Genomic DNA, 25176 nt, shown 5'->3' with positions numbered 1-25176 from the left:
GGTGACTGATTACTGTTGATTAATATGTTGAAAATAAGTAACTTGGATGACTGATTACTGTTGATTACTGTGTTGAAAATAAGTAACTTGGATGACTGATTACTGTTGAATACTGTGTTGAAAATAAGTAACATGGATCACTGATTACTGTTGAATACTGTGTTGAAAATAAGTAACTTGGATGACTGATTACTGTTGAATACTGTGTTGAAATTAAGTAACATGGATCACTGATTACTGTTGAATACTGTGTTGAAAATAAGAAACGTGGATGACTGATTACTGTTGATTACTATGTTGAAAATAAGTAACGTGGATGACTGATTACTGTTGAATACTGTGTTGAAAATAAGTAACGTGGATGACTGATTACTGTTGATTACTATGTTGAAAATAAGTAACATGGATGACTGATTACTGTTGATTAATATGTTGAAAATAAGTAACATGGATGACTGATTACTGTTGAATACTGTATTGAGAATAAATGACATGGATGATTTAATATATTGTTAAAGGAAAATGAAACATTACATTATTGTGGTTAAATGATTAAAGCGCCAGTAGTAAAAGTGTTAATACCCATACCAGCCGCTTTGTGATAAAATGAAACGTCTTGTTATGCGTAGTGTGTCGTATTTTCCTTTCGAAAGAAACGAAAGTAAATTTACATAAGGATTACCAGAAATTTCCAGACATTACTAATTTATTGTAAATAATATTTTAACATCTTTTCATAAAGAAAACTGACTCAATTTTAGTCTACTTGAAATTTCATTGCTTAGAATAGTTGGTTTTTGTTTCCAATGTTACGTGATTGTTGTTAAATGTCCATCGTCACTGAGGGTCGCGACCTCGCATCCTTGTCGCGCCAAACATGCTCGCCCGTGTGGGCATTATAAGGTGATGGTCAATCCCACTACTCGTTGGTAAAAGAGTAGCCCAAGAGTTGGCGGTCGGTAGTGATGACTAGCTGCCTTCCCTCTAATTTTACACTGCTAAATTAGGAACGGCTAGCGCAGATAGCCCTCGAGTAGCTTTGTGCGAAAATTCAAAACGAACGAATCATCGTCACTGAATAAATAATATGTTTGATGACCCTTAGCAATGTCGCAGTAAAGCTTCACATAATGTAGTTAAGTCCATTCCAAAGAAATCATCGTTTTATGAAGAGTCTTAGAAACGTTAATTATTATACACTCACAGTTCCGCTAGTACCTGTATCCCGCTTCTATCCCAGTGATTTAGGCCCGTTTTTATTTTCAGGCCTGCTTTGTTTGTAAAGTTGTTATATATATTCAACGAATAATGGTCGCTGTTATCGTGTTTCCTGTTCATTTACTTATGTGCGTGAGTGTTCTCTTACCATTTTCCCTTCTCACTAACTTCCATCATTCTTTTTTCACCATCTAGAAAACTACAGGTTCCCTTCAACAAGCGTGCGCCTGTTCTATTATGAACGACACTACCCCTTCCGGGTTGATTATCGCGATCCATTAAGCCTTGAATACACTTTGTTGAAATCTATATATTATGATAAGTTTGTATTCACAGCTGGATAGCTGCTTCGATCTGAAACAATCGATGTTCTAATAAACTTTAGAATGAACTAATGGTTAAATAAACAAAGGTAAATTCTAGTTACCGTGCTCAACTGAGATCACCGGCGCTAATCACGCTAGTAAGTTGTAAAAAAAGAAAAACCGTTGATGAAAGATTTAGAAAAGTCAATTACTTTTATATAGAAAATTTCCAGTAGTTTAGAGACTTTAGATAAAGGAAGTTTGTCTGAAAAGAAGGTTTAGCTGTTGAAGCGTTGTGAAGAAAGACGCCGTTAGGTTTAGGTTAAGCGTAATTATTTGATCGTAAATCCTACTGTTCACTGGACTGTCGAAGGAAGGCATTAACTAGAACATTGCAAAACGTAATAAAAATACTGGACATTTTGTGTAAAGCATAATATTAACGTTTTATCAAAATACTAATGTTCAGAAAGTTTTAATGTGAAGTATAATATTAACGTTTTATCAAATAACTAATGTTCAGAAAGTTTTAATGTGAAGTATAATATTAACGTTTTATCAAAATACTAATGTTCAGAAAGTTTTAATGTGAAGTATAATATTAACGTTTTATCAAAATACTAATGTTCAGAAAGTTTTAATGTGAAGTATAATATTAACGTTTTATCAAAATACTAACGTTCAGAAAGTTTTAATGTGAAGTATAATATTAACGTTTTATCAAAATACTAATGTTCAGAAAGTTTTAATGTGAAGTATAATATTAACGTTTTATCAAAATACTGATGTTCAGAAAGTTTTAATGTGAAGTATAATATTAACGTTTTATCAAAATACTGATGTTCAGAAAGTTTTAATGTGAAGTATAATATTAACGTTTTATCAAAATACTAATGTTCAGAAAGTTTTAATGTGAAGTATAATATTAACGTTTTATCAAAATACTGATGTTCAGAAAGTTTTAATGTGAAGTATAATATTAACGTTTTATCAAAATACTAATGTTCAGAAAGTTTTAATGTGAAGTATAATATTAACGTTTTATCAAAATACTAATGTTTAGAAAGTTTTAATGTGAAGTATAATATTAACGTTTTATCAAAATACTAATGTTCAGAAAGTTTTAATGTGAAGTATAATATTAACGTTTCATCAAAATACTAATGTTCAGAAAGTTTTAATGTGAAGTATAATATTAACGTTTCATCAAAATACTAATGTTTAGAAAGTTTTAATGTGAAGTATAATATTAACGTTTTATCAAAATACTGATGTTCAGAAAGTTTTAATGTGAAGTATAATATTAACGTTTTATCAAAATACTGATGTTCAGCAAGTTTTAATGTGAAGTATAATATTAACGTTTTATCAAAATACTAATGTTCAGAAAGTTTTAATGTGAAGTATAATATTAACGTTTTATCAAAATACTGATGTTCAGAAAGTTTTAATGTGAAGTATAATATTAACGTTTTATCAAAATACTGATGTTCAGAAAGTTTTAATGTGAAGTATAATATTAACGTTTTATCAAAATACTAATGTTCAGAAAGTTTTAATGTGAAGTATAATATTAACGTTTTATCAAAATACTGATGTTCAGAAAGTTTTAATGTGAAGCATAATATTAACGTTTTATCAAAATACTAATGTTCAGAAAGTTTTAATAAGCCATCTATAACATGACCAACAAGAAAGTGTGGGGGAAAAATTCAAACTAAAATTGAATTATTTAGAAATATAGTTCTTTAATATACAATGCATTAACTACTTCCTCATGAGTCCAAAACTAGACGTTACTAAATTATCAATCACATTTAAAATTGCGATCTAATGGCCCAAATTTCATTAACTAAATATGTATACTGTAAGTATTCTGACATAATTACTTTAAAATGTCTTTAAAGCACGTAGTCGATACGATGGATACGTATTTGATATTTATTCAGTAATCGTAAAAGAACAAATCAGTAAAAAAAAAAAAGAGAGACTTCTTTCAAAATAAACATACGTGCTTTATAGAATCTCAGAACAAAGTAGTTATTCAAATAGGCCAACAAAAGCAGGTCACGTTGAATAACACGTGTTTCTTTCAAGAATTACCTTCGACGTGACACGATGAATTGTAGAATCCTTTTACAGACCAGTTTGTTTGTTTTAAAGTTCATACAAAGCTACACGAGAGCTACCACCTACGCTAGCCGTCCCTAAATTAACAGTTAGACCAGAAGGAAGGCAGCTAGTCATCGCCACCCACCGCCAACGCTTAGGCTACACTTTTACCAACGATTAATGGGATTGACCGAAACATTATATTGCTCTCATGACTTAAAGAGCGAGCACATTTGGTGTGACGAGGATTCGAACTCGCGACCCTCAGATTACGAGTCGAACGCCTTAACCACCTGGCTATGCCGGGCCTTGTTTTCCAAAGTTACATTTTTCGCTGTTTGGGCATGCCGTCTCTAGTTTTCATCTGAGAGAGTATAACAGAGAAGACTGGCCAATAACAAGCTACAACTCTTCGGCTACTGGGATTTGAACGTCTGTTTTATGAAGCATCCTCTACCCGAAAGTGCAGAGTGCAAATGCAACAGGACGTAAACCATGGATTTGTGGATTCATAGTAAACATGGAGAAGAACAGAGGTTATTGTTAAGATGTGCCTTTCTAGTTCTCGAATTTAGTAATAATTTTATAAATATTTTAAATTTTGATGAGGTACCTTGAAATCACTGTTTAGTATTGTTATTACGTACCTTGAAATCACTGTTTAGTATTGTTATTATGTACCTTGAAATCAATGTTTAGTATTGTTATTATGTACCTTGAAATCACTGTTTAGTATTGTTATTATGTACCTTGAAATCACTGTTTAGTATTGTTATTATGTACCTTGAAATCACTGTTTAGTATTGTTATTACATTTGTTTGGTTTTTGAATTTCGCGCAAAGCTACGCTAGCCTTCCATAATTAAGCAGTGTAAGATTAGGTGGTCTTCACCACCTACCGCCAACTTTTGGACTACTCTTTTACCAACGAACAGTAGGATTATAACGAATGAAAGGGCGAACAAGTTTGGTGTGACGGGGATTCGAACCCGTGACGCTCAAATTACGAGTCGAGTGCCTTAACCACCTGGCCATGCCAAACCTGTTATTACATACCTTGTAAAGATTGTTTAGTATTGTTATTACATACCTTGTAAAGATTGTTTAGTATTGTTATTACATACCTTGAAAACATTGTTCAGTTGAGCTGGGAATCGAGAAACGATCATTTTGTGATCTATGCCAGAGATTGTCGAACGATTACTGTAACAGACAAAAAGATACCCAGTGTTATTGAAACCCGGATTCAGTGTAACACTCAGCAGTCCTCTCTCTTCTGCAAGCTTGTTGGTGGTCAGCACTCGGTCAGTTAGGTCAAGAATTATTTCCTGTTTGTCTGGACAATCTAGGTCAATTAGTTTTATGGTTCCGAGGTGTTCTACGATCAGAATGCGCTGAGAATTTGGATCTGGTAAAGAGACGACAGTTGTTGGGTGCCGGAGGTTCGATGCTATTTCTTGCAAACAAAAACATTCTTGCAAGACACAATTAACCTGAACATTGATGCCAGATAAGAAGACACATGCAAGTAGACGTACGCTGGGAGAAACACGAGGCGGTTTCATGTTGTACGGGTCACTCAGGTGCTTTCTTGACCATGAAGTTCGCTTCAACTCGACCATCTTAGCAACTGTTATCACCGTTGTCAACACACCGTGTGGAACGTTCTGTTCAAATCCACGCGCTCGCCCACCTAAGTCGCGGACTTACCTCTAGCTTTTCCACACGAAATGTTCCAGTAATAAAGAACCACTTAACAGCATTATATTTTATTAAAGTATGGAAGTACATCAAGCAGATATATAATAGGTGGGTTCATTATACACTACCGTATGCGTTTACTTCGAGTTTCTTAGAGAACACGTCATGTCAAGAAATCTTTTAAAGTTAATACATTGGAATAAATACTCCGAGAACTGAGTAAATGAATATCGATCTATAATTACATTTCCTCTTTACACTGATTGATGTAATCAACCACATTATATTTTACATTACCTTACGTCAAATCTGTCAGGTTTTCCTTTAATGTATGTTTCCCCGAATAAGTGGAGACAGAATTAAGTAATAGTTTACTGCAACTGAACAAACTTCGTGTGTGTTTTACTGAAAACTAATTATTCAGGTCGTTCCATTACATTAAGTGTACTACTGAACGTAAAATTTAAAAAAGTTTCGTTTCATAGTTTGCGTTACAATAAATTTATGTTTTCTTTGTTTAACTAATGTTGACTTCGTAGAACTTGTTTTTAAACTAACGAACGTTAACTAAGACTTGTTTCACTGTTTAACAGTAGTAAACAATGAATTCAAGGTACGAAATAACAATACTAAAATATGCTTTCAAGGTACATAATAACAATAAAAATATGCTTTCAAGGTGCATAATAACAATACTAAACGATGATTCCAAGGTACGTCATCAAAATTTAAAATACTTATAAAATAATTACTAAATTCGAGAACTAAAAAGACACATCTGAACAGTAACCTTTGCTCTTCTCCATGTTTACTATGAATCCACAAATTCATGGTTTACGTCCTGTTGCCACGGAAATGCACTCTGCACTTTCGGGTAGAGGATGCTTCATAAAACAGACGTTCAAATCCCAGTAGCCGCAGAGTTGTAGCTTGTTATTGGCCAATCTTCTCTGTTATACTCTCTCAGATGAAAACTAGAGACGGCATGTCCAAACAGCGAAAAATATAACTCTGGAAAACAGTCTTAAAATAAATAAATTTAAATAGATAAAAGTATTTTATTTCAAAGAATTTTTAAATGCACAGTTTTAAAATCTTGAACGCTTACAGTACACTTGCTGTAAATACCATTATCTGAATCAGATAAAGATGGCGGATTATTAAAATGTACGATGAGAAACAGAAACACGTAAGATAAACAAACCGATGTATATACGTCGATAGCATGGCCCTAACAACCACCATATTGAAGAATGATACATGTAGTAGTGTACGTTAGTACCCAACAGTTACACTTACCACTCATTAATCCGGTAACTACTCTCAACTTCTGTTTATTATTATACCCTGTTGTAGACCAGGGCAAATTCCCTTTAACCTATAAATCTTTGTGTAAGATAATTAAGTTTTGATCCAAAATAATTGCTATAAAATGATAAATAATATAAAATGAATTATGTTACTGAGGGTATATTTGAAAATATAACACTAAGAAGTATTGTTTATTATCTATATTTTCAAATTGTCACTGTAAGTATAAAGTTGTCCGAAAGGGGGAGCAAGTTACTGAGTAACACTTGTCTTGTGATTATTCCCCTTTCCCTTAAGCCTCATACGCATGTCAGTTTTGATGATGATAGTACGAACTATCATCAGTCAGCATTTTGGAAAACTCTTAAATACCCAGGTTCGACACTAGATGCTTCACCGTCGGTTATTATAGTTAGATGGTAAAAGGATTCAATAAATAATAATAAACGATTCACTAAAATACCATGACAAAAATTATCCCACTAATGGAGGGACCGGTCATATACATGTTTTTATAGAATGAAGGGACCGGTAATATACATGTTTTTATAGAATGGAGGGACCGGTAATATACATGTTTTTTTTATAGAACATTGACAATCTTTAGCTCTGGGTTTTTAAAATACTAATGCCGTTGATGCTATCTGAAACCTTAAAGTAAGGTGTGCCATTTATAACTTGTGTGAACCGAAACACCTAAATCCTTTTTATTTGTAGGTTCCTGTCTGAATTCATTTGAAAGTAAACCGGCCAGCTCTACTCTAGTAGGCTTGGCATGGCCATGTGGTTAGGACATTTGACTCGTAATCTGAATGTGGCGGATTCGAATCCCCGTCACACCAAACACGCTACCCCTTTCAGCAATGGGGACATTACAATATGACGGTCAATTTCACTATTTGTTGGTAATAAGAGTAACCCAAGAGTTGGCGGTGGGTGGTGATGACTAGTTGCCTTCCCTCTAGTCTCACACTGTTAAATCTACGATGTTTTGTTTATTTAATGTTGACTTCGTAGAACTTATTTTTAACTGTTTGACGGATGTTAACTTACTAAGACTCATTGTTTCACTGTTTAACAAACGTGAACTTACTAAGACACTTTGTTTCACTGTTTAACAAACGTGAACTTACTAAGACACTTTGTTTCACTGTTTAACAAACGTGAACTCACTAAGACACTTTGTTTTACTGTTCAACAAACGTGAACTCACTAAGACACTTTGTTTCACTGTTTAACAAACGTGAACTCACTAAGACACTTTGTTTTACTGTCTAACGAACGTTAACTTACTAAGACTTGTTTCTCCAATATAGAAGTCGTGGCAGTTATCACATTGTATTTTATAAATAATATCACCCATACTGGACTATACATTTCTTGGGACTCAGCACATGAAACAAAACAAAAACTCAACATACTAAGGAACCAAATAAACACAGCCATAAAACTATGCTCACCAGATAAAATTAACGATGAATTAGATAAAATAAAACAATACTTCACCAACATCAATAAGTTTCCTCCACAAACCGTAGAAAACATTATACGCACACACCTAGACAGAAAGCAAAATCAACCAACTAAAGTAAATATATCTCACGAATCAAAAAACCACGAAACCATATACTGCTGTATACCATATATTCCTGACACCAGCAGAAAAATAACCAACATTTGGCAAAAACTAGTAACAAAATATGACATTCCAGTTAATACCAAATTTATTCAAAAACCAGGCACAGAACTAAGGTCTATACTATGTAAAAACTACACTGACAAACACCACACCAACATTATTTATAAAATACAATGTGATAACTGCCATGACTTGTATATTGGAGAAACAAGTAGAAAAATGGAAACCAGATTCAAAGAACATAAGTCACCTTCACACATTTTTGAACACTGCAAATCAAATAAACACAACATAACCATAGAAAACACCCAAATACTAAATAAAGAAACAAACATAAACAAACGCAAAATTAAAGAAGCCTTACTTATACAACTCAAGCCCAAAATAAACCAATACAAAGGAACACCTTTATATCTATATTAAAAAATATAATAATAAAATAAATAATATAAAATTATATATTCAAATATATAAGCCCGCCCTCTACATTCCGACACTCCGTTACACAACCCCTTTCAAACATTGGTCAGTTTCCGGTCAGTTACCTCTCGCTTTCTTTGTGAACCTGACGATGACCGAAGAAGGTTGAAACGTTGTTCACTCCTCTACGTAAAATATTTTCTCAACCCAAACGAGCCGTTTTTACATAGATATTTTTTTCTACAAGTGGGTTTTCTCGACATCACTGATTACTAAGACATGTTTCACTGTTTAATGAACGTTCACTTACTAACACTTGTTTCAATGTTTAACGAACGTTCACTTACTAAGAATTGTTTCAATGTTTAACGAACGTTCACTTACTAAGAATTGTTTCACTGTTTAACGAACGTTCACTTACTAACACTTGTTTCACTGTTTAACGAACGTTCACTTACTAACACTTGTTTCAATGTTTAACGAACGTTCACTTACTAACACTTGTTTCAATGTTTAACGAACGTTCACTTACTAACACTTGTTTCACTGTTTAACGAACGTTCACTTACTAACACTTGTTTCAATGTTTAACGAACGTTCACTTACTAACACTTGTTTCACTGTTTAACGAACGTTCACTTACTAACACTTGTTTCAATGTTTAACGAACGTTCACTTACTAAGACTTGTTTCACTGTTTAACGAACGTTCACTTACTAAGGTATTTTCTTTATTCTATTCTCTTGGTGAACGTAACCTTCTGATGATTTGAATGTTTATCACCTTTGTTGTCCAGTTGCCACTAACTGAATAACGATTTTTTCTTCTTATGCTTCTTTTGAAAATAAACTTCATGAGACGTTTTTATTGTTTCAGAGAAACTAAACATTTAGTGACTTTAGTTTCGTTATTTCATTAAAAGTGAACATTACAACGTTTTCATTATTACATGAACTTAGATATTCACGTCCAAATATGTACATAAATGTTAACTCTCTGAGTTAAAGTAGGTAATCGCATCCCAGTGTGTAGGTATTTTTATCTGCTTTTTTTATAAAGCAGTACATTAGGGTACATGCATACTTTCTACTTTAACTTGGTTCTTTTTACGAAATGACTGATTGGATGCATAACCATAGCAACCAGAAAACTATAATAAAAAAATTAAGTTTGTAAAAGTAAGTTTTATTTTCCATAAAATTATGTAAATTACTTTTCTAATTCCGTAACAAAATGTAGTTTGCTAATAGGACATATGATGTGAGAAAATAACTTATACACTAAACCAAACCTAAAGAATATGAACAAATTATGACACACAAACAACGTTGAGATAAAACCTGTTTAAACACAGAGGAAGCACTTCTATCAAGTCTTAATGACTAAACGAATTTCAGACAGTTTTATGTGAAACATGTACATCACAAAAACTGTAAAAACAAACTTAATGTTTCTTTCTTTCCTCATAATTTTAAATAAACTAACACACTTATGCAGAAAATATTCTTCGATAAATAATTGTATCTGTCTCACTGTAGAGACAGTTACAAAGTAAAGTAATATATCCTGGTATCTTCTCCACCATTTTGACTGTAGAGACAGTTACGAGTAAATTAATATATCCTGGTATCTTCTCCACCATTTTGACTGTAGACACAGTTACAGAGAGAAGTAATATATCCTAGTATCTTCTCCACCATTTTGACTGTAGACACAGTTACAGAGAGAAGTAATATATCCTAGTATCTTCTCCACCATTTTGACTGTAGACACAGTCACAGAGAGAAGTAATATATCCTGGTATCTTCTCCACCATTTTGACTGTAGAGACAGTTACAGAGTAAAGTAATATATCCTGGTATCTTCTCCACCATTTTGACTGTAGAGACAGTTACAGAGTAAAGTAATATATCCTGGTATCTTCTCCACCATTTTGACTGTAGACACAGTTACAGAGAGAAGTAATATATCCTGGTATCGTCTCCACCATTTTGACTGTAGAGACAGTTACGAGTAAATTAATATATCCTGGTATCTTCTCCACCATTTTGACTGTAGACACAGTTCCAGAGAGAAGTAATATATCCTGGTATCTTCTCTACCATTTTGACTGTAGAGATAGTTACGAGTAAATTAATATATCCTGGTATCTTCTCCACCATTTTGACTGTAGACACAGTTACAGAGAGAAGTAATATATCCTGGTATCGTCTCCACCATTTTGACTGTAGACACAGTTACAGAGAGAAGTAATATCTCCTGGTATCGTCTCCACCATTTTGACTGTAGAGACAGTTACGAGTAAATTAATATATCCTGGTATCTTCTCCACCATTTTGACTGTAGACACAGTTACAGAGAGAAGTAATATATCCTGGTATCTTCTCCACCATTTTGACTGTAGAGCTAGTTACAGAGAGAAGTAATATATCCTGGTATCTTCTCTACCATTTTGACTATAGAGACAGTTACAGAGAGAAGTAATATATCTTGGTATCTTCTCTACCATTTTGACTGTAGAGACAGTTTCGAGTAAATTAATATATCCTGGTATCTTCTCTACCATTTTGACTATAGAGCCAGTTACAGAGAGAAGTAATATATCCTGGTATCTTCTCTACCATTTTGACTGTAGAGCCAGTTTGGAGTAAATTAATATATCCTGGTATCTTCTCTACCATTTTGACTGTAGAGACAGTTTCGAGTAAATTAATATATCCTGGTATCTTCTCCACCATTTTGACTGTAGAGATAGTTACAGAGAGAAGTAATATATCCTGGTATCTTCTGCACCATTTTGACTGTAGAGACAGTTACAGAGAGAAGTAATATATCCTGGTATCTTCTCCATCATTTTGACTGTAGAGACAGTTACAGAGAGAAGTAATATATCCTGGTATCTTCTCTACCATTTTGACTGTAGAGACAGTTACAAAGAGAAGTAATATATCCTGGTATCGTCTCCACCATTTTGACTGTAGAGACAGTTGCGAGTAAATTAATATATCCTGGTATCTTCTCCACCATTTTGACTGTAGACACAGTTACAGAGAGAAGTAATATATCCTGGTATCTTCTCCACCATTTTGACTGTAGAGACAGTTACAGAGAGAAGTAATATATCCTGATATCTTCTCCACCATTTTGACTGTAGAGACAGTTTCAGAGAGAAGTAATATATCCTGGTATCTTCTCCACCATTTTGACTGTAGAAACAGTTTCAGAGAGAAGTAATATATCCTGGTATCTTCTCCACCATTTTGACTGTAGAGACAGTTACAGAGAGAAGTAATATATCCTGGTATCTTCTCTACCATTTTGACTATAGAGACAGTTACAGAGAGAAGTAATATATCCTGGTATCTTCTCCAACATTTTGACTGTAGAGACAGTTACAGAGTAAAGTAATATATCCTGGTGTCTTCTCTACCATTTTGACTGTAGAAACAGTTACAGAATAAATTAATGTATCCAGGTATCTTCTCTACCAATTTCACTGTAGAGACAAAGTAAAATTGCAACTTCCTGTAACCTTTTCTAGAATGTTTAATTACAATGCTTGATGTATTAAGATATGATAGGTGGTCCAAATACACAGGAATGTTATGAAACCACAGTCAATCTAGTATCTTCTATCTTATTCAGTTATAATAAACAACTTTACCATATGTTTTGTTTCCACATGGTTCTTCTTTGAATACTGTACTTGATCAAAGTGAGACTTTACACCACCTTCTCAACAAACACAGATTTTAGTGTATTTGAGGTATTATGATAATTGTCTAACTCACCATCAAAATCCAAAGTCTGAAAAAAAACAATGAAAAAGAAATAAATATATTTTCAAAAACAAAGAGGTCGTTACTTAATAATGAAAAATGTTGAAAAAAGTCTTTTGAAAGTTTAAAAATATAAAAAGAAACTATTAAAAAGCAATAAGTTTTTCAAGAAATAATCCATTTTTTACTTTATCAGAACAAACATCAAGTACTCTGAAACTCACTTGAAAACTATCTCCACCCAAAAACAGGTCAACAACAGAAACAATACAAGCAAGAATCTTACACTCAACTAAATTTTAGACCGATCTGTGAAAGTCAACCTTATTAATAAGTACCAACAACAGAAAATATACAAGAATCTTAAGCTCAACTAAATTTCACACCAATCTCTGAAAGTAAATCATATTAATAAGTACCAACAACAGAAAATATACAAGAATCTTAAGCTCAACTAAATTTCACACCAATCTCTGAAAGTCAACCTTATTAATAAGTACCAACAACAGAAAATATACAAGAATCTTAAGCTCAACTAAATTTCACACCAATCTCTGAAAGTAAATCATATTAATAAGTACCAACAACAGAAAATATACAAGAATCTTAAGCTCAACTAAATTTCACACCAATCTCTGAAAGTCAACCTTATTAATAAGTACCAACAACAGAAAATATACAAGAATCTTAAGCTCAACTAAATTTCACACCAATCTCTGAAAGTAAATCATATTAATAAGTACCAACAACAGAAAATATACAAGAATCTTAAGCTCAACTAAATTTCACACCAATCTCTGAAAGTAAATCATATTAATAAGTACCAACAACAGAAAATATACAAGAATCTTAAGCTCAACTAAATTTCACACCAATCTCTGAAAGTAAATCATATTAATAAGTACCAACAACAGAAAATATACAAGAATCTTAAGCTCAACTAAATTTCACACCAATCTCTGAAAGTCAACCTTATTAATAAGTACCAACAACAGAAAATATACAAGAATCTTAAGCTCAACTAAATTTCACACCAATCTCTGAAAGTAAATCATATTAATAAGTACCAACAACAGAAAATATACAAGAATCTTAAGCTCAACTAAATTTCACACCAATCTCTGAAAGTAAATCATATTAATAAGTACCAACAACAGAAAATATACAAGAATCTTAAGCTCAACTAAATTTCACACCAATCTCTGAAAGTCAACCTTATTAATAAGTACCAACAACAGAAAATATACAAGAATCTTAAGCTCAACTAAATTTCACACCAATCTCTGAAAGTCAACCTTATTAATAAGTACCAACAACAGAAAATATACAAGAATCTTAAGCTCAACTAAATTTCACACCAATCTCTGAAAGTAAATCATATTAATAAGTACCAACAACAGAAAATATACAAGAATCTTAAGCTCAACTAAATTTCACACCAATCTCTGAAAGTAAATCATATTAATAAGTACCAACAACAGAAAATATACAAGAATCTTAAGCTCAACTAAATTTCACACCAATCTCTGAAAGTAAATCATATTAATAAGTACCAACAACAGAAAATATACAAGAATCTTAAGCTCAACTAAATTTCACACCAATCTCTGAAAGTAAATCATATTAATAAGTACCAACAACAGAAAATATACAAGAATCTTAAGCTCAACTAAATTTCACACCAATCTCTGAAAGTCAACCTTATTAATAAGTACCAACAACAGAAAATATACAAGAATCTTAAGCTCAACTAAATTTCACACCAATCTCTGAAAGTAAATCATATTAATAAGTACCAACAACAGAAAATATACAAGAATCTTAAGCTCAACTAAATTTCACACCAATCTCTGAAAGTCAACCTTATTAATAAGTACCAACAACAGAAAATATACAAGAATCTTAAGCTCAACTAAATTTCACACCAATCTCTGAAAGTAAATCATATTAATAAGTACCAACAACAGAAAATATACAAGAATCTTAAGCTCAACTAAATTTCACACCAATCTCTGAAAGTCAACCTTATTAATAAGTACCAACAACAGAAAATATACAAGAATCTTAAGCTCAACTAAATTTCACACCAATCTCTGAAAGTAAATCATATTAATAAGTACCAACAACAGAAAATATACAAGAATCTTAAGCTCAACTAAATTTCACACCAATCTCTGAAAGTAAATCATATTAATAAGTACCAACAACAGAAAATATACAAGAATCTTAAGCTCAACTAAATTTCACACCAATCTCTGAAAGTAAATCATATTAATAAGTACCAACAACAGAAAATATACAAGAATCTTAAGCTCAACTAAATTTCACACCAATCTCTGAAAGTAAATCATATTAATAAGTACCAACAACAGAAAATATACAAGCCAGAATCTTAAATCAAGAAACATTTATAAGAAATTCAGATTAAAGTAAGATGTAAATAATATGAACTTAAAATATTTAATTCTTATATGAGTACAGGTATGACACAAGTGTGAATTTGTATAACTTGTGTGTGTTCATGTATTTTTATTTTACCCACATAAACAATGTTAAAAAAGATATTGACATGAAGATTTAAAACCTATAATTGTCATTCAACATGAAAACTGATTAACCTACATTGTGGCAGTTGTCAACAATATCTTAGGCCACACTCTGTCATCCAAGTATTTTGAAAATTTTATTAGGTGTTAAAATGATAATTTTAAGAAACTATAATTTGATTTTTAAATTAGTTAATACAGTAAAATAAATCTCCCTGAACAAGTAAGTTAAAACAAAAGTGTTTTTAACTTGAATTCTTCAATTCACAAAAAAAAATTTAAATCAGTCAAAGTCACAGCAAATGTACAGTACTCACAAGGACAACTTTAAACCAGTCTAAACCATAACAAATGTACAGTACTAACAAGAACAACTTTAAACCAGTCTAAACCATAACAAATGTACAGTACTAACAAGAACAACTTTAAACCAATCAAAACCATAACAAATGTACAGTACTAACAAGAACAACTTTAAACGAGTCTAAACCATAACAAATGTACAGTACTAACAAGAACAACTTTAAACCAATCAAAACCATAACAAATGTACAGTACTAACAAGAACAACTTTAAACGAGTTTAAACCATAACAAATGTACAGTACTAACAAGAACAACTTTAAACGAGTCTAAACCATAACAAATGTACAGTACTAACAAGAACAACTTTAAACCAATCAAAACCATAACAAATGTACAGTACTAACAAGAACAACTTTAAACCAGTCTAAGTCACAGAAAATGTACAGTACTCACAAAAACAACTTTAAACCAGTCTGAACCATAATAAATGTACAGTACTAACAAGAACAACTTTAAACCAGTCTAATTCACAGCAAATGTACAGTACTAACAAAAACAACTTTAAACCAGTCTAAGCCATAACAAATGTACAGTACTAATAAGAACAACTTTAAACCAGTCTAAACCATAACAAATGTACAGTACTAACAAGTACAACTTTAAACCAGTCTTAAGTCATAACAAATGTACAGTACTAACAAGAACAACTTTAAACCAGTCTAAACCATAACAAATGTACAGAACTAACAAGAACAACTTTAAACCAGTCTAAACCATAACAAATGTACAGTACTAACAAGAACAACTTTAAACCAGTCTAAACCATAACAAATGTACAGTACTAACAAAAACAACTTTAAACCAGTCTAAGCCATAACAAATGTACAGTACTAATAAGAACAACTTTAAACCAGTCTAAACCATAACAAATGTACAGTACTAACAAGTACAACTTTAAACCAGTCTTAAGTCATAACAAATGTACAGTACTAACAAGAACAACTTTAAACGAGTCTAAACCATAACAAATGTACAGTACTAACAAGAACAACTTTAAACCAATCAAAACCATAACAAATGTACAGTACTAACAAGAACAACTTTAAACCAGTCTAAGTCACAGAAAATGTACAGTACTAACAAGAACAACTTTAAACCAGTCTGAACCATAACAAATGTACAGTACTAACAAGAACAGCTTTAAACCAATCAAAACCATAACAAATGTACAGTACTAACAAGAACAGCTTTAAACCAGTCTAAACCATAACAAATGTACAGTACTAACAAGAACAACTTTAAACGAGTCTAAACCATAACAAATGTACAGTACTAACAAGAACAGCTTTAAACCAATCAAAACCATAACAAATGTACAGTACTAACAAGAACAACTTTAAACCAGTCTAAACCATAACAAATGTACAGTACTAACAAGAACAACTTTAAACGAGTCTAAACCATAACAAATGTACAGTACTAACAAGAACAACTTTAAACCAATCAAAACCATAACAAATGTACAGTACTAACAAGAACAACTTTAAACCAGTCTAAGTCACAGAAAATGTACAGTACTAACAAAAACAACTTTAAACCAGTCTGAACCATAATAAATGTAAAGTACTAACAAGAACAACTTTGAACCAGTCTAAGCCATAACAAATGTACAGTACTAACAAAAACAACTTTAAACCAGTCTAAGTCACAGAAAATGTACAGTACTCACAAAAACAACTTTAAACCAGTCTGAACCATAATAAATGTAAAGTACTAACAAGAACAACTTTGAACCAGTCTAAGCCATAACAAATGTACAGTACTAACAAGAACAACTTTAAACCAGTCTAAGCCATAACAAATGTACAGTACTAATAAGAACTACTTTAAACCAGTCTAAACCATAACAAATGTACAGTACTAACAAGTACAACTTTAAACCAGTCTTAAGTCATAACAAATGTACAGTACTAACAAGAACAACTTTAAACCAGTCTAAACCATAACAAATGTACAGTACTAACAAGAACAACTTTAAACCAATCAAAACCATAACAAATGTACAGTACTAACAAGAACAACTTTAAACCAGTCTAAGTCACAGAAAATGTACAGTACTAACAAGAACAACTTTAAACCAGTCTGAACCATAACAAATGTACAGTACTAACAAGAACAGCTTTAAACCAATCAAAACCATAACAAATGTACAGTACTAACAAGAACAGCTTTAAACCAGTCTAAACCATAACAAATGTACAGTACTAACAAGAACAACTTTAAACGAGTCTAAACCATAACAAATGTACAGTACTAACAAGAACAGCTTTAAACCAATCAAAACCATAACAAATGTACAGTACTAACAAGAACAACTTTAAACCAGTCTAAACCATAACAAATGTACAGTACTAACAAGAACAACTTTAAACGAGTCTAAACCATAACAAATGTACAGTACGAACAAGAACAACTTTAAACCAATCAAAACCATAACAAATGTACAGTACTAACAAGAACAACTTTAAACCAGTCTAAGTCACAGAAAATGTACAGTACTCACAAAAACAACTTTAAACCAGTCTGAACCATAATAAATGTAAAGTACTAACAAGAACAACTTTGAACCAGTCTAAGCCATAACAAATGTACAGTACTAACAAAAACAACTTTAAACCAGTCTAAGCCATAACAAATGTACAGTACTAATAAGAACTACTTTAAACCAGTCTAAACCATAACAAATGTACAGTACTAACAAGTGCAACTTTAAACCGGTCTTAAGTCATAACAAATGTACAGTACTAACAAGAACAACTTTAAACCAGTCTAAACCATAACAAATGTACAGTACTAACAAGAACAACTTTAAACCAGTCTAAACCATAACAAATGTACAGTACTAACAAGAACAACTTTAAACCAGTCTAAACCATAACAAATGTACAGTACTAACAAGAACAACTTTAAACAGTATATGTGTAATGAATGATAACAATAAAACTTTGAGTAGTAATCCAACCTAAAGTAACAACAGAAAATAATTACCAAGTTTTAAATGTGCTACAATGATGTCACCACAATGCTCAGCTTCATTTTAACAATTATATCAACAAAAGCAAAGTTTGTTTGAAAAACGTTTTCCCTAAAATAAAGATTTTATTCTCTTTCTACAGACCTTTGACACGAACAACAATACAGCTAAAGCTGACCTTCCAAACTCTAAAGCTATTGAAAGAACCAAAACAACTTTTCCATCCAGAATATAAGACCCATCTAACACACACATCAGAACTGTATTTAATGACAATGGGAGAAAATATTTCTTCCTTACCAAATTGTACTTCTAATGGAATTATGGCATGTCTTCTTTTTGATTCATAATGTTTCAAAGCCAAACTAAATATAGATCCCCAGGAGAACCTTGCCCTTAAAAAAAAGCCTGACAAACAATATTGAAGACCATGCCAAATGTTGTATCATTCTATTAGTTTATAAGACATTAATGATATGTCCAACCGAAAGGTGATCTGAAGGTGTCAAAGTTGTCGGGGCATTCTACGTCTTGCCCTTCACAATGAATGTTTTCATTCAAACAGTTAATTTTACCTTCAACTTAATAGTGACATGTTGGACAACTGAGTAGAAGACCTCAACAGAACTCTAACAGTAAAATGATTAGAATCATCATACATAATGAGTTTGATTCTCTTCTCTTGGTCAAGTACAGCTATTACCCTACCTGAGATGAAACAGAGAATACAAGGCATGCCTTTATTAAGAAAACATTCAATAAAAAATTATAATGAAGATGGAAACAATTATGTTTATATATCATTTAACTTATACCACTATCTCAAAAAAAAAAATAGTTAAAAGGCTTCCACTTAAGAGTGAAAAAGTACACTCATACAGAATGAGGTCATCTCTATTGTCCAATGAATATATGATGTGATTAAGGAGAAATATAAACTGATATCGTGGATTCATCTAGAAGTCTAAACATATCAACCATACATCTATCCAAAACACAGATTATATTTCTGAAGTTGTAATTGAAAAGGTTTCCTTACTCACTATTTAACTGCAAAGTATTACAAAGAAATTAAGTTCATTTTTCTTGTACATTTAGGAAAAAATTCAAGTAGCATTAATTAACTGAAAGTTCTGTTTAGAAGTTGAAATGTATCTCAGGACGACTGGTGTGGGTATTATCAGTTTCATTAATAAAGCAGTTTTCTGAGATACAACTTTACTTCAAGTGGGTTTCTTGTCATCATTAATGTTTAAAAGTTAGTTTTACCCTGTAATCTAAGAGCAGCATTTTTAGTGGTAAAGTTTTATCTCTGTGCTAATATTCACTCTAAATTTAACTAAGGAACATTGTTACCTGACCTTGCTAATATCAATCCGATTAGAATAAATTCTTAGCTGGTAGTTGGCAAAGTCCCAACAGGCTGTCATGTGAAAGCCCATATTTGTTAACACAGCAATATATTCACAGAGGGCAAACAAAGTATACACTGCAATAAGAGAAAGATCAAAGTTAAATACACTTGTTAGTTATGTAAGTCAGACTTTATGTTTAACTTGTAATGTATCAGATGTTCATAGAAAGATCAAGTCCATTTGTTAGTTTACTGCTAACAATAACCCAACTCAGATTTAACAATAACCCAACTCAGATTTAACTTAAAGCCAGGTTTCATTTATAACCTACATTAAGATTAAATGTGTTTTAGTTTACTGTTAAAATAAATTAATACTTAAAAACAAGTAACAGATTCAAAGCTAAGCTAACTTGTCATCCATTCCTTTTCATCAAACAGAAGGGTTAATTTTTCAAAGGATGATAGTTTGAGATTAAGATGTAACCAAAATATCTGACAAAGCAGAACAAGTCAGTATTTTACTATCCAAAAGTCTTAACACATTGAAAGTGAGATTTACTTGCTATTTAGGTTTTTACTTTCAGCCAAAGGAGTGACAGACTCTCAAAAGTACACACACAGATGACATCTTTACTATGTTTTCCTTTTAAGAGAACAATCAGAAATATGACCACTGACATATTCAAGTAGGAAATATTACATACTCCCAGTTTCACAGTACCAGTTGTGCCTCATAAAGAAATAGCACGCTCCAAGAAGTGCTGACACGTTGATTGTTATCAGAAATGATTTTGTCTTAAGAGATCTTCTTTCCTGAAACACAACACACTGATTCTGATCAGTAAGATCCTAATGGAAGATACTTCTTAAATCAAATTCATAGTAAAAACAGGTGTGAAACAGTTTCCTACATGTGTTTTACATTAAGTGCTTACAAAAAACGTTTTACTGTTTTTAAAATGTATTCTCTAATTAATACTTTGAACTTGTCATAACATACTACTTGTCATTAGTATGTTTATTAATTACACACCTAAATCATTTCAAAGTTTCAATCAGAAGTATATCTAATCCATTTTAACTTTGTTTGCTAAAAGTAAATCAAAATGTACATAACAGACTATTTGTTTTTTGTATCATAAGCTTAAGAGTTCTCAGTTATCAATACATACACATGTATTTGTTTGTTATGACTGAAAACCAGGGTACAAGCTACAACATGGGATCTCTTCAGTTAATACAACATTTTTGTTTCACTTTGTTTTTGAGTTATAACAAACTAATATAATTAGTCAGTGGTTTGGATTTGCTGTTTTTAACACAGTTCTTCCTTGTGTTTTCTTTACTTGTTCGACTGGTTACTTTAAGCTGAAACGGCCTAATGTAAATGTGGTCTTATTGACAAGAGGAACTCAACACAAAATTATCTACACTATATTGTTTCAACATCAAAATTCTTCTTTCAGAAAAGGATGCACCATTCTCGGCATGACAGAGTTAACGAATAAGCTTACGCCTCACAAGTTCTGTAATTAAAATTTTGTTCCTTGCAGTGTTGAAACCTGATGAAGGACAAAAGAAACACCAACTAAGGTCAGCATTTTAATAATCATAGTTTGTTAGTTTTCAATTCATCCACAGATTGTTAATGTATCTCTAATTATTTGGTAAAGTCATTCTCTCAAAAACTGATGTAGTGCTACCCAAGTTGCTTTACAGGGTGAAGCAGGACTTCATAATGACATCCTTTCTGTCCACACGTGGTTTATATTGATAATGACATCCTTTCTGTCCACACGTGGTTTATATTGATAATGACATCCTTTCTGTCCACACGTGGTTTATATTGATAATGACATCCTTTCTGTCCACACGTGGTTTATATTGATAATGACATCCTTTCTGTCCACACGTGGTTTATATTGATAATGGCATCCTTTCTGTCCACACGTGGTTTATATTGATAATGGCATCCTTTCTGTCCACATGTGGTTTATATTGATAATGGCATCCTTTCTGTCCACATGTGGTTTATATTGATAATGGCATCCTTTCTGTCCACACGTGGTTTATATTGATAATGGCATCCTTTCTGTCCACATGTGGTTTATATTGATAATGACATCCTTTCTGTCCACCGTGGTTTATATTGATAATGACATCCTTTCTGTCCACCGCGTGGTTTATATTGATAATGGCATCCTTTCTGTCCACCGCGTGGTTTATATTGATAATGGCATCCTTTCTGTCCACACGTGGTTTATATTGATAATGGCATCCTTTCTGTCCACACGTGGTTTATATTGATAATGGCATCCTTTCTGTCCACACGTGGTTTATATTGATAATGGCATCCTTTCTGTCCACACGTGGTTTATATTGATAATGGCATCCTTTCTGTCCACACGTGGTTTATATTGATAATGGCATCCTTTCTGTCCACACGTGGTTTATATTGATAATGACATCCTTTCTGTCCACACGTGGTTTATATTGATAATGACATGCTTTCTGTCCACACGTGGTTTATATTGATAATGGCATGCTTTCTGTCCACACGTGGTTTATATTGATAATGGCATCCTTTCTGTCCACACGTGGTTTATATTGATAATGACATCCTTTCTGTCCACCGCGTGGTTTATATTGATAATGACATCCTTTCTGTCCACACGTGGTTTATATTGATAATGACATCCTTTCTGTCCACACGTGGTTTATATTGATAATGACATCCTTTCTGTCCACACGTGGTTTATATTGATAATGGCATCCTTTCTGTCCACACGTGGTTTATATTGATAATGGCATCCTTTCTGTCCACACGTGGTTTATATTGATAATGGCATCCTTTCTGTCCACACGTGGTTTATATTGATAATGGCATCCTTTCTGTCCACCGCGTGGTTTATATTGATAATGGCATCCTTTCTGTCCACACGTGGTTTATATTGATAATGGCATCCTTTCTGTCCACACGTGGTTTATATTGATAATGACATCCTTTCTGTCCACACGTGGTTTATATTGATAATGGCATCCTTTCTGTCCACACGTGGTTTATATTGATAATGGCATCCTTTCTGTCAACACGTGGTTTATATTGATAATGGCATCCTTTCTGTCAACACGTGGTTTATATTGATAATGGCATCCTTTCTGTCAACACGTGGTTTATATTGATAATGGCATCCTTTCTGTCAACACGTGGTTTATATTGATAATGGCATCCTTTCTGTCCACACGTGGTTTATATTGATAATGACATCCTTTCTGTTTACATGTGGTTTATATTGATAATGACATCCTTTCTGTCCACACGTGGTTTATATTGATAATGGCATCCTTTCTGTCCACACGTGGTTTATATTGATAATGACATCCTTTCTGTTTACATGTGGTTTATATTGATAATGACATCCTTTCTGTCCACACGTGGTTTATATTGATAATGACATCCTTTCTGTTTACATGTGGTTTATATTGATAATGACATCCTTTCTGTTTACATGTGGTTTATATTGATAATGACATCCTTTCTGTCCACACTTGGTTTATATTGATAATGACATCCTTTCTGTCCACATGTGGTTTATATTGATAATGACATCCTTTCTGTCCACATGCGGTTTATATTGATAATGACATCCTTTCTGTCCACATGCGGTTTATATTGATAATGACATCCTTTCTGTCCACATGCGGTTTATATTGATAATGACATCCTTTCTGTCCACATGCGGTTTATATTGATAATGACATCCTTTCTGTCCACACGTGGTTTATATTGATAATGACATCCTTTCTGTCCACATGTGGTTTATATTGATAATGACATCCTTTCTGTCCACATGTGGTTTATATTGATAATGACATCCTTTCTGTCCACATGTGGTTTATATTGATAATGACATCCTTTCTGTCCACATGTGGTTTATATTGATAATTGCATCCTTTCTGTCCATATGTGGTTTATAGGAAGTTTATAATACTTCACTAAACATTCACCTAGTCATGTATGTTTGCACTGGATCATGAATAATGGAGGAACTGACCTCTTTCATGCAACCAGTGTTAACAGAATTTTGGTTTTGTAAGCCAGCTGTACTTCAGTAAATCCTGACAATTAATTCACTGGTTGCCAAACTTATTCTAAAAACTGTCATGGAAGATGTTTTAACATCAACCTGATTAATATTACCTGTATCAGCATCAACCACATGAACTGAAAAAAACTCAAAGTAGTACTCAAGAAAAGAGTACTGGATCAGAAAACAGTGAAAATAGATAAAACAAATTTAGTTCATGACTTCAAAATGTACATTACAAATTCAGATTAAACACAGCAGTTGAACTCTATTGTTTCTCACCATTCAAACACAAAGTTTATAAATCACAAACAACAAGAAGTGTTGTACCAAAATTACTAAGAAGAACCGACTTAATCAAATTTTAAATAAACAAATTACTCGACAAGTTATACGAAAAGGATTTACCAAATGTATTAACGACTACTGACTTACCAAATCTGACAAGAACATACCAATTTTGACACTGATAATTCTTATCAAATTTTGAAGACAGCTATCAGAAGGGAGATACCAAATTTGGAAGACAACTATACGAAGGGACTTACCACATTTCGAGGACAACTATACGAAATGACTTACTACATTTCGAAGACAACTATATGAAATGACTTACTACATTTCGAAGACAACTATAAGAAGAGACTTACCACATTTAGAAAACAACTATACAAAGGGACTTACCCCATTTAGAAGACAACTATACAAAGGGACTTACCACATTTAGAAGACAACTATAGGAAGGGACTTACCACATTTAGAAAACAACTATACAAAGGGACTTACCACATTTTGAAGACAACTATAAGGGACTTACCACATTTTGAAGACAACTATAAGAAGGGACTTACCACATTTTGAAGACAACTATAAGAAGGGACTTACCACATTTTGAAGACAACTATAAGAAGGGACTTACCATATTTAGAAAACAACTATAAGGAACCTATCAAATTTTGAAGACAACTACAAGAAGAGCCTTAATAAATTTTGAAGACAAGTATAAGAAGAGACTTAACTTTTGAAGACAAGTATAAGAAGAGACTTAACTTTTGAAGACAAGTATAAGAAGAGACTTAACTTTTGAAGACAAGTATAAGAAGGGACTTAACTTTTGAAGACAAGTATAAGAAGAGACTTAACTTTTGAAGACAACTATAAGAAGGGACTTACCACATTTTGAAGACAACTATAAGAAGGGACTTACCATATTTAGAAAACAACTATAAGGGACCTATCAAATTTTGAAGACAACTACAAGAAGAGCCTTAATAAATTTTGAAGACAAGTATAAGAAGAGACTTACCTTTTGAAGACAAGTATAAGAAGAGACTTACCACATTTAGAAAACAACTATACAA

The 25176-nt window shown here is 32.4% G+C and overlaps 2 protein-coding genes across 10 annotated transcripts in view; both read right to left on the bottom strand.

The window, feature by feature from the left end:
- Window positions 1-5257, bottom strand: part of LOC143228483 (HHIP-like protein 2) — a 46442-nt gene extending 41185 nt beyond the window's left edge. Inside the window, exon 1 of the mRNA XM_076459735.1 lies at window positions 4760-5257. Coding sequence (XP_076315850.1) covers window positions 4760-5257 — 498 coding nt within the window. The remainder of the gene's footprint in view (window positions 1-4759) is intronic.
- Window positions 1-25176, bottom strand: part of LOC143230258 (acyltransferase PGAP2-like) — a 66386-nt gene that overhangs the window by 23282 nt on the left and 17928 nt on the right. For 4 of the 9 annotated variants that reach the window (XM_076463480.1, XM_076463478.1, XM_076463477.1 and 1 more), the window contains 4 exons: window positions 20432-20555; window positions 19732-19859; window positions 12498-12513; window positions 6127-6347 (listed from right to left, as the gene is read on the bottom strand). In XM_076463480.1, coding sequence (XP_076319595.1) covers window positions 6238-6347; window positions 12498-12513; window positions 19732-19859; window positions 20432-20555 — 378 coding nt within the window. In that variant the 3' untranslated portion in view covers window positions 6127-6237. Of the gene's footprint in view, window positions 1-6126; window positions 6348-9873; window positions 12514-19731; window positions 19860-20431; window positions 20556-25176 lie in introns of those variants that run through there. The other 5 variants (XM_076463483.1, XM_076463481.1, XM_076463484.1 and 2 more) reach the window with 4 other exon arrangements.

This window comes from Tachypleus tridentatus, chromosome 10 (assembly GCF_004210375.1).
Source record: "Tachypleus tridentatus isolate NWPU-2018 chromosome 10, ASM421037v1, whole genome shotgun sequence".
In the NCBI taxonomy this organism is placed as follows: domain Eukaryota; kingdom Metazoa; phylum Arthropoda; class Merostomata; order Xiphosura; family Limulidae; genus Tachypleus; species Tachypleus tridentatus.
The sequence above is the reverse complement of the archived record's forward strand: the minus strand, read 5'-3'. Positions and strand labels throughout refer to the sequence as shown.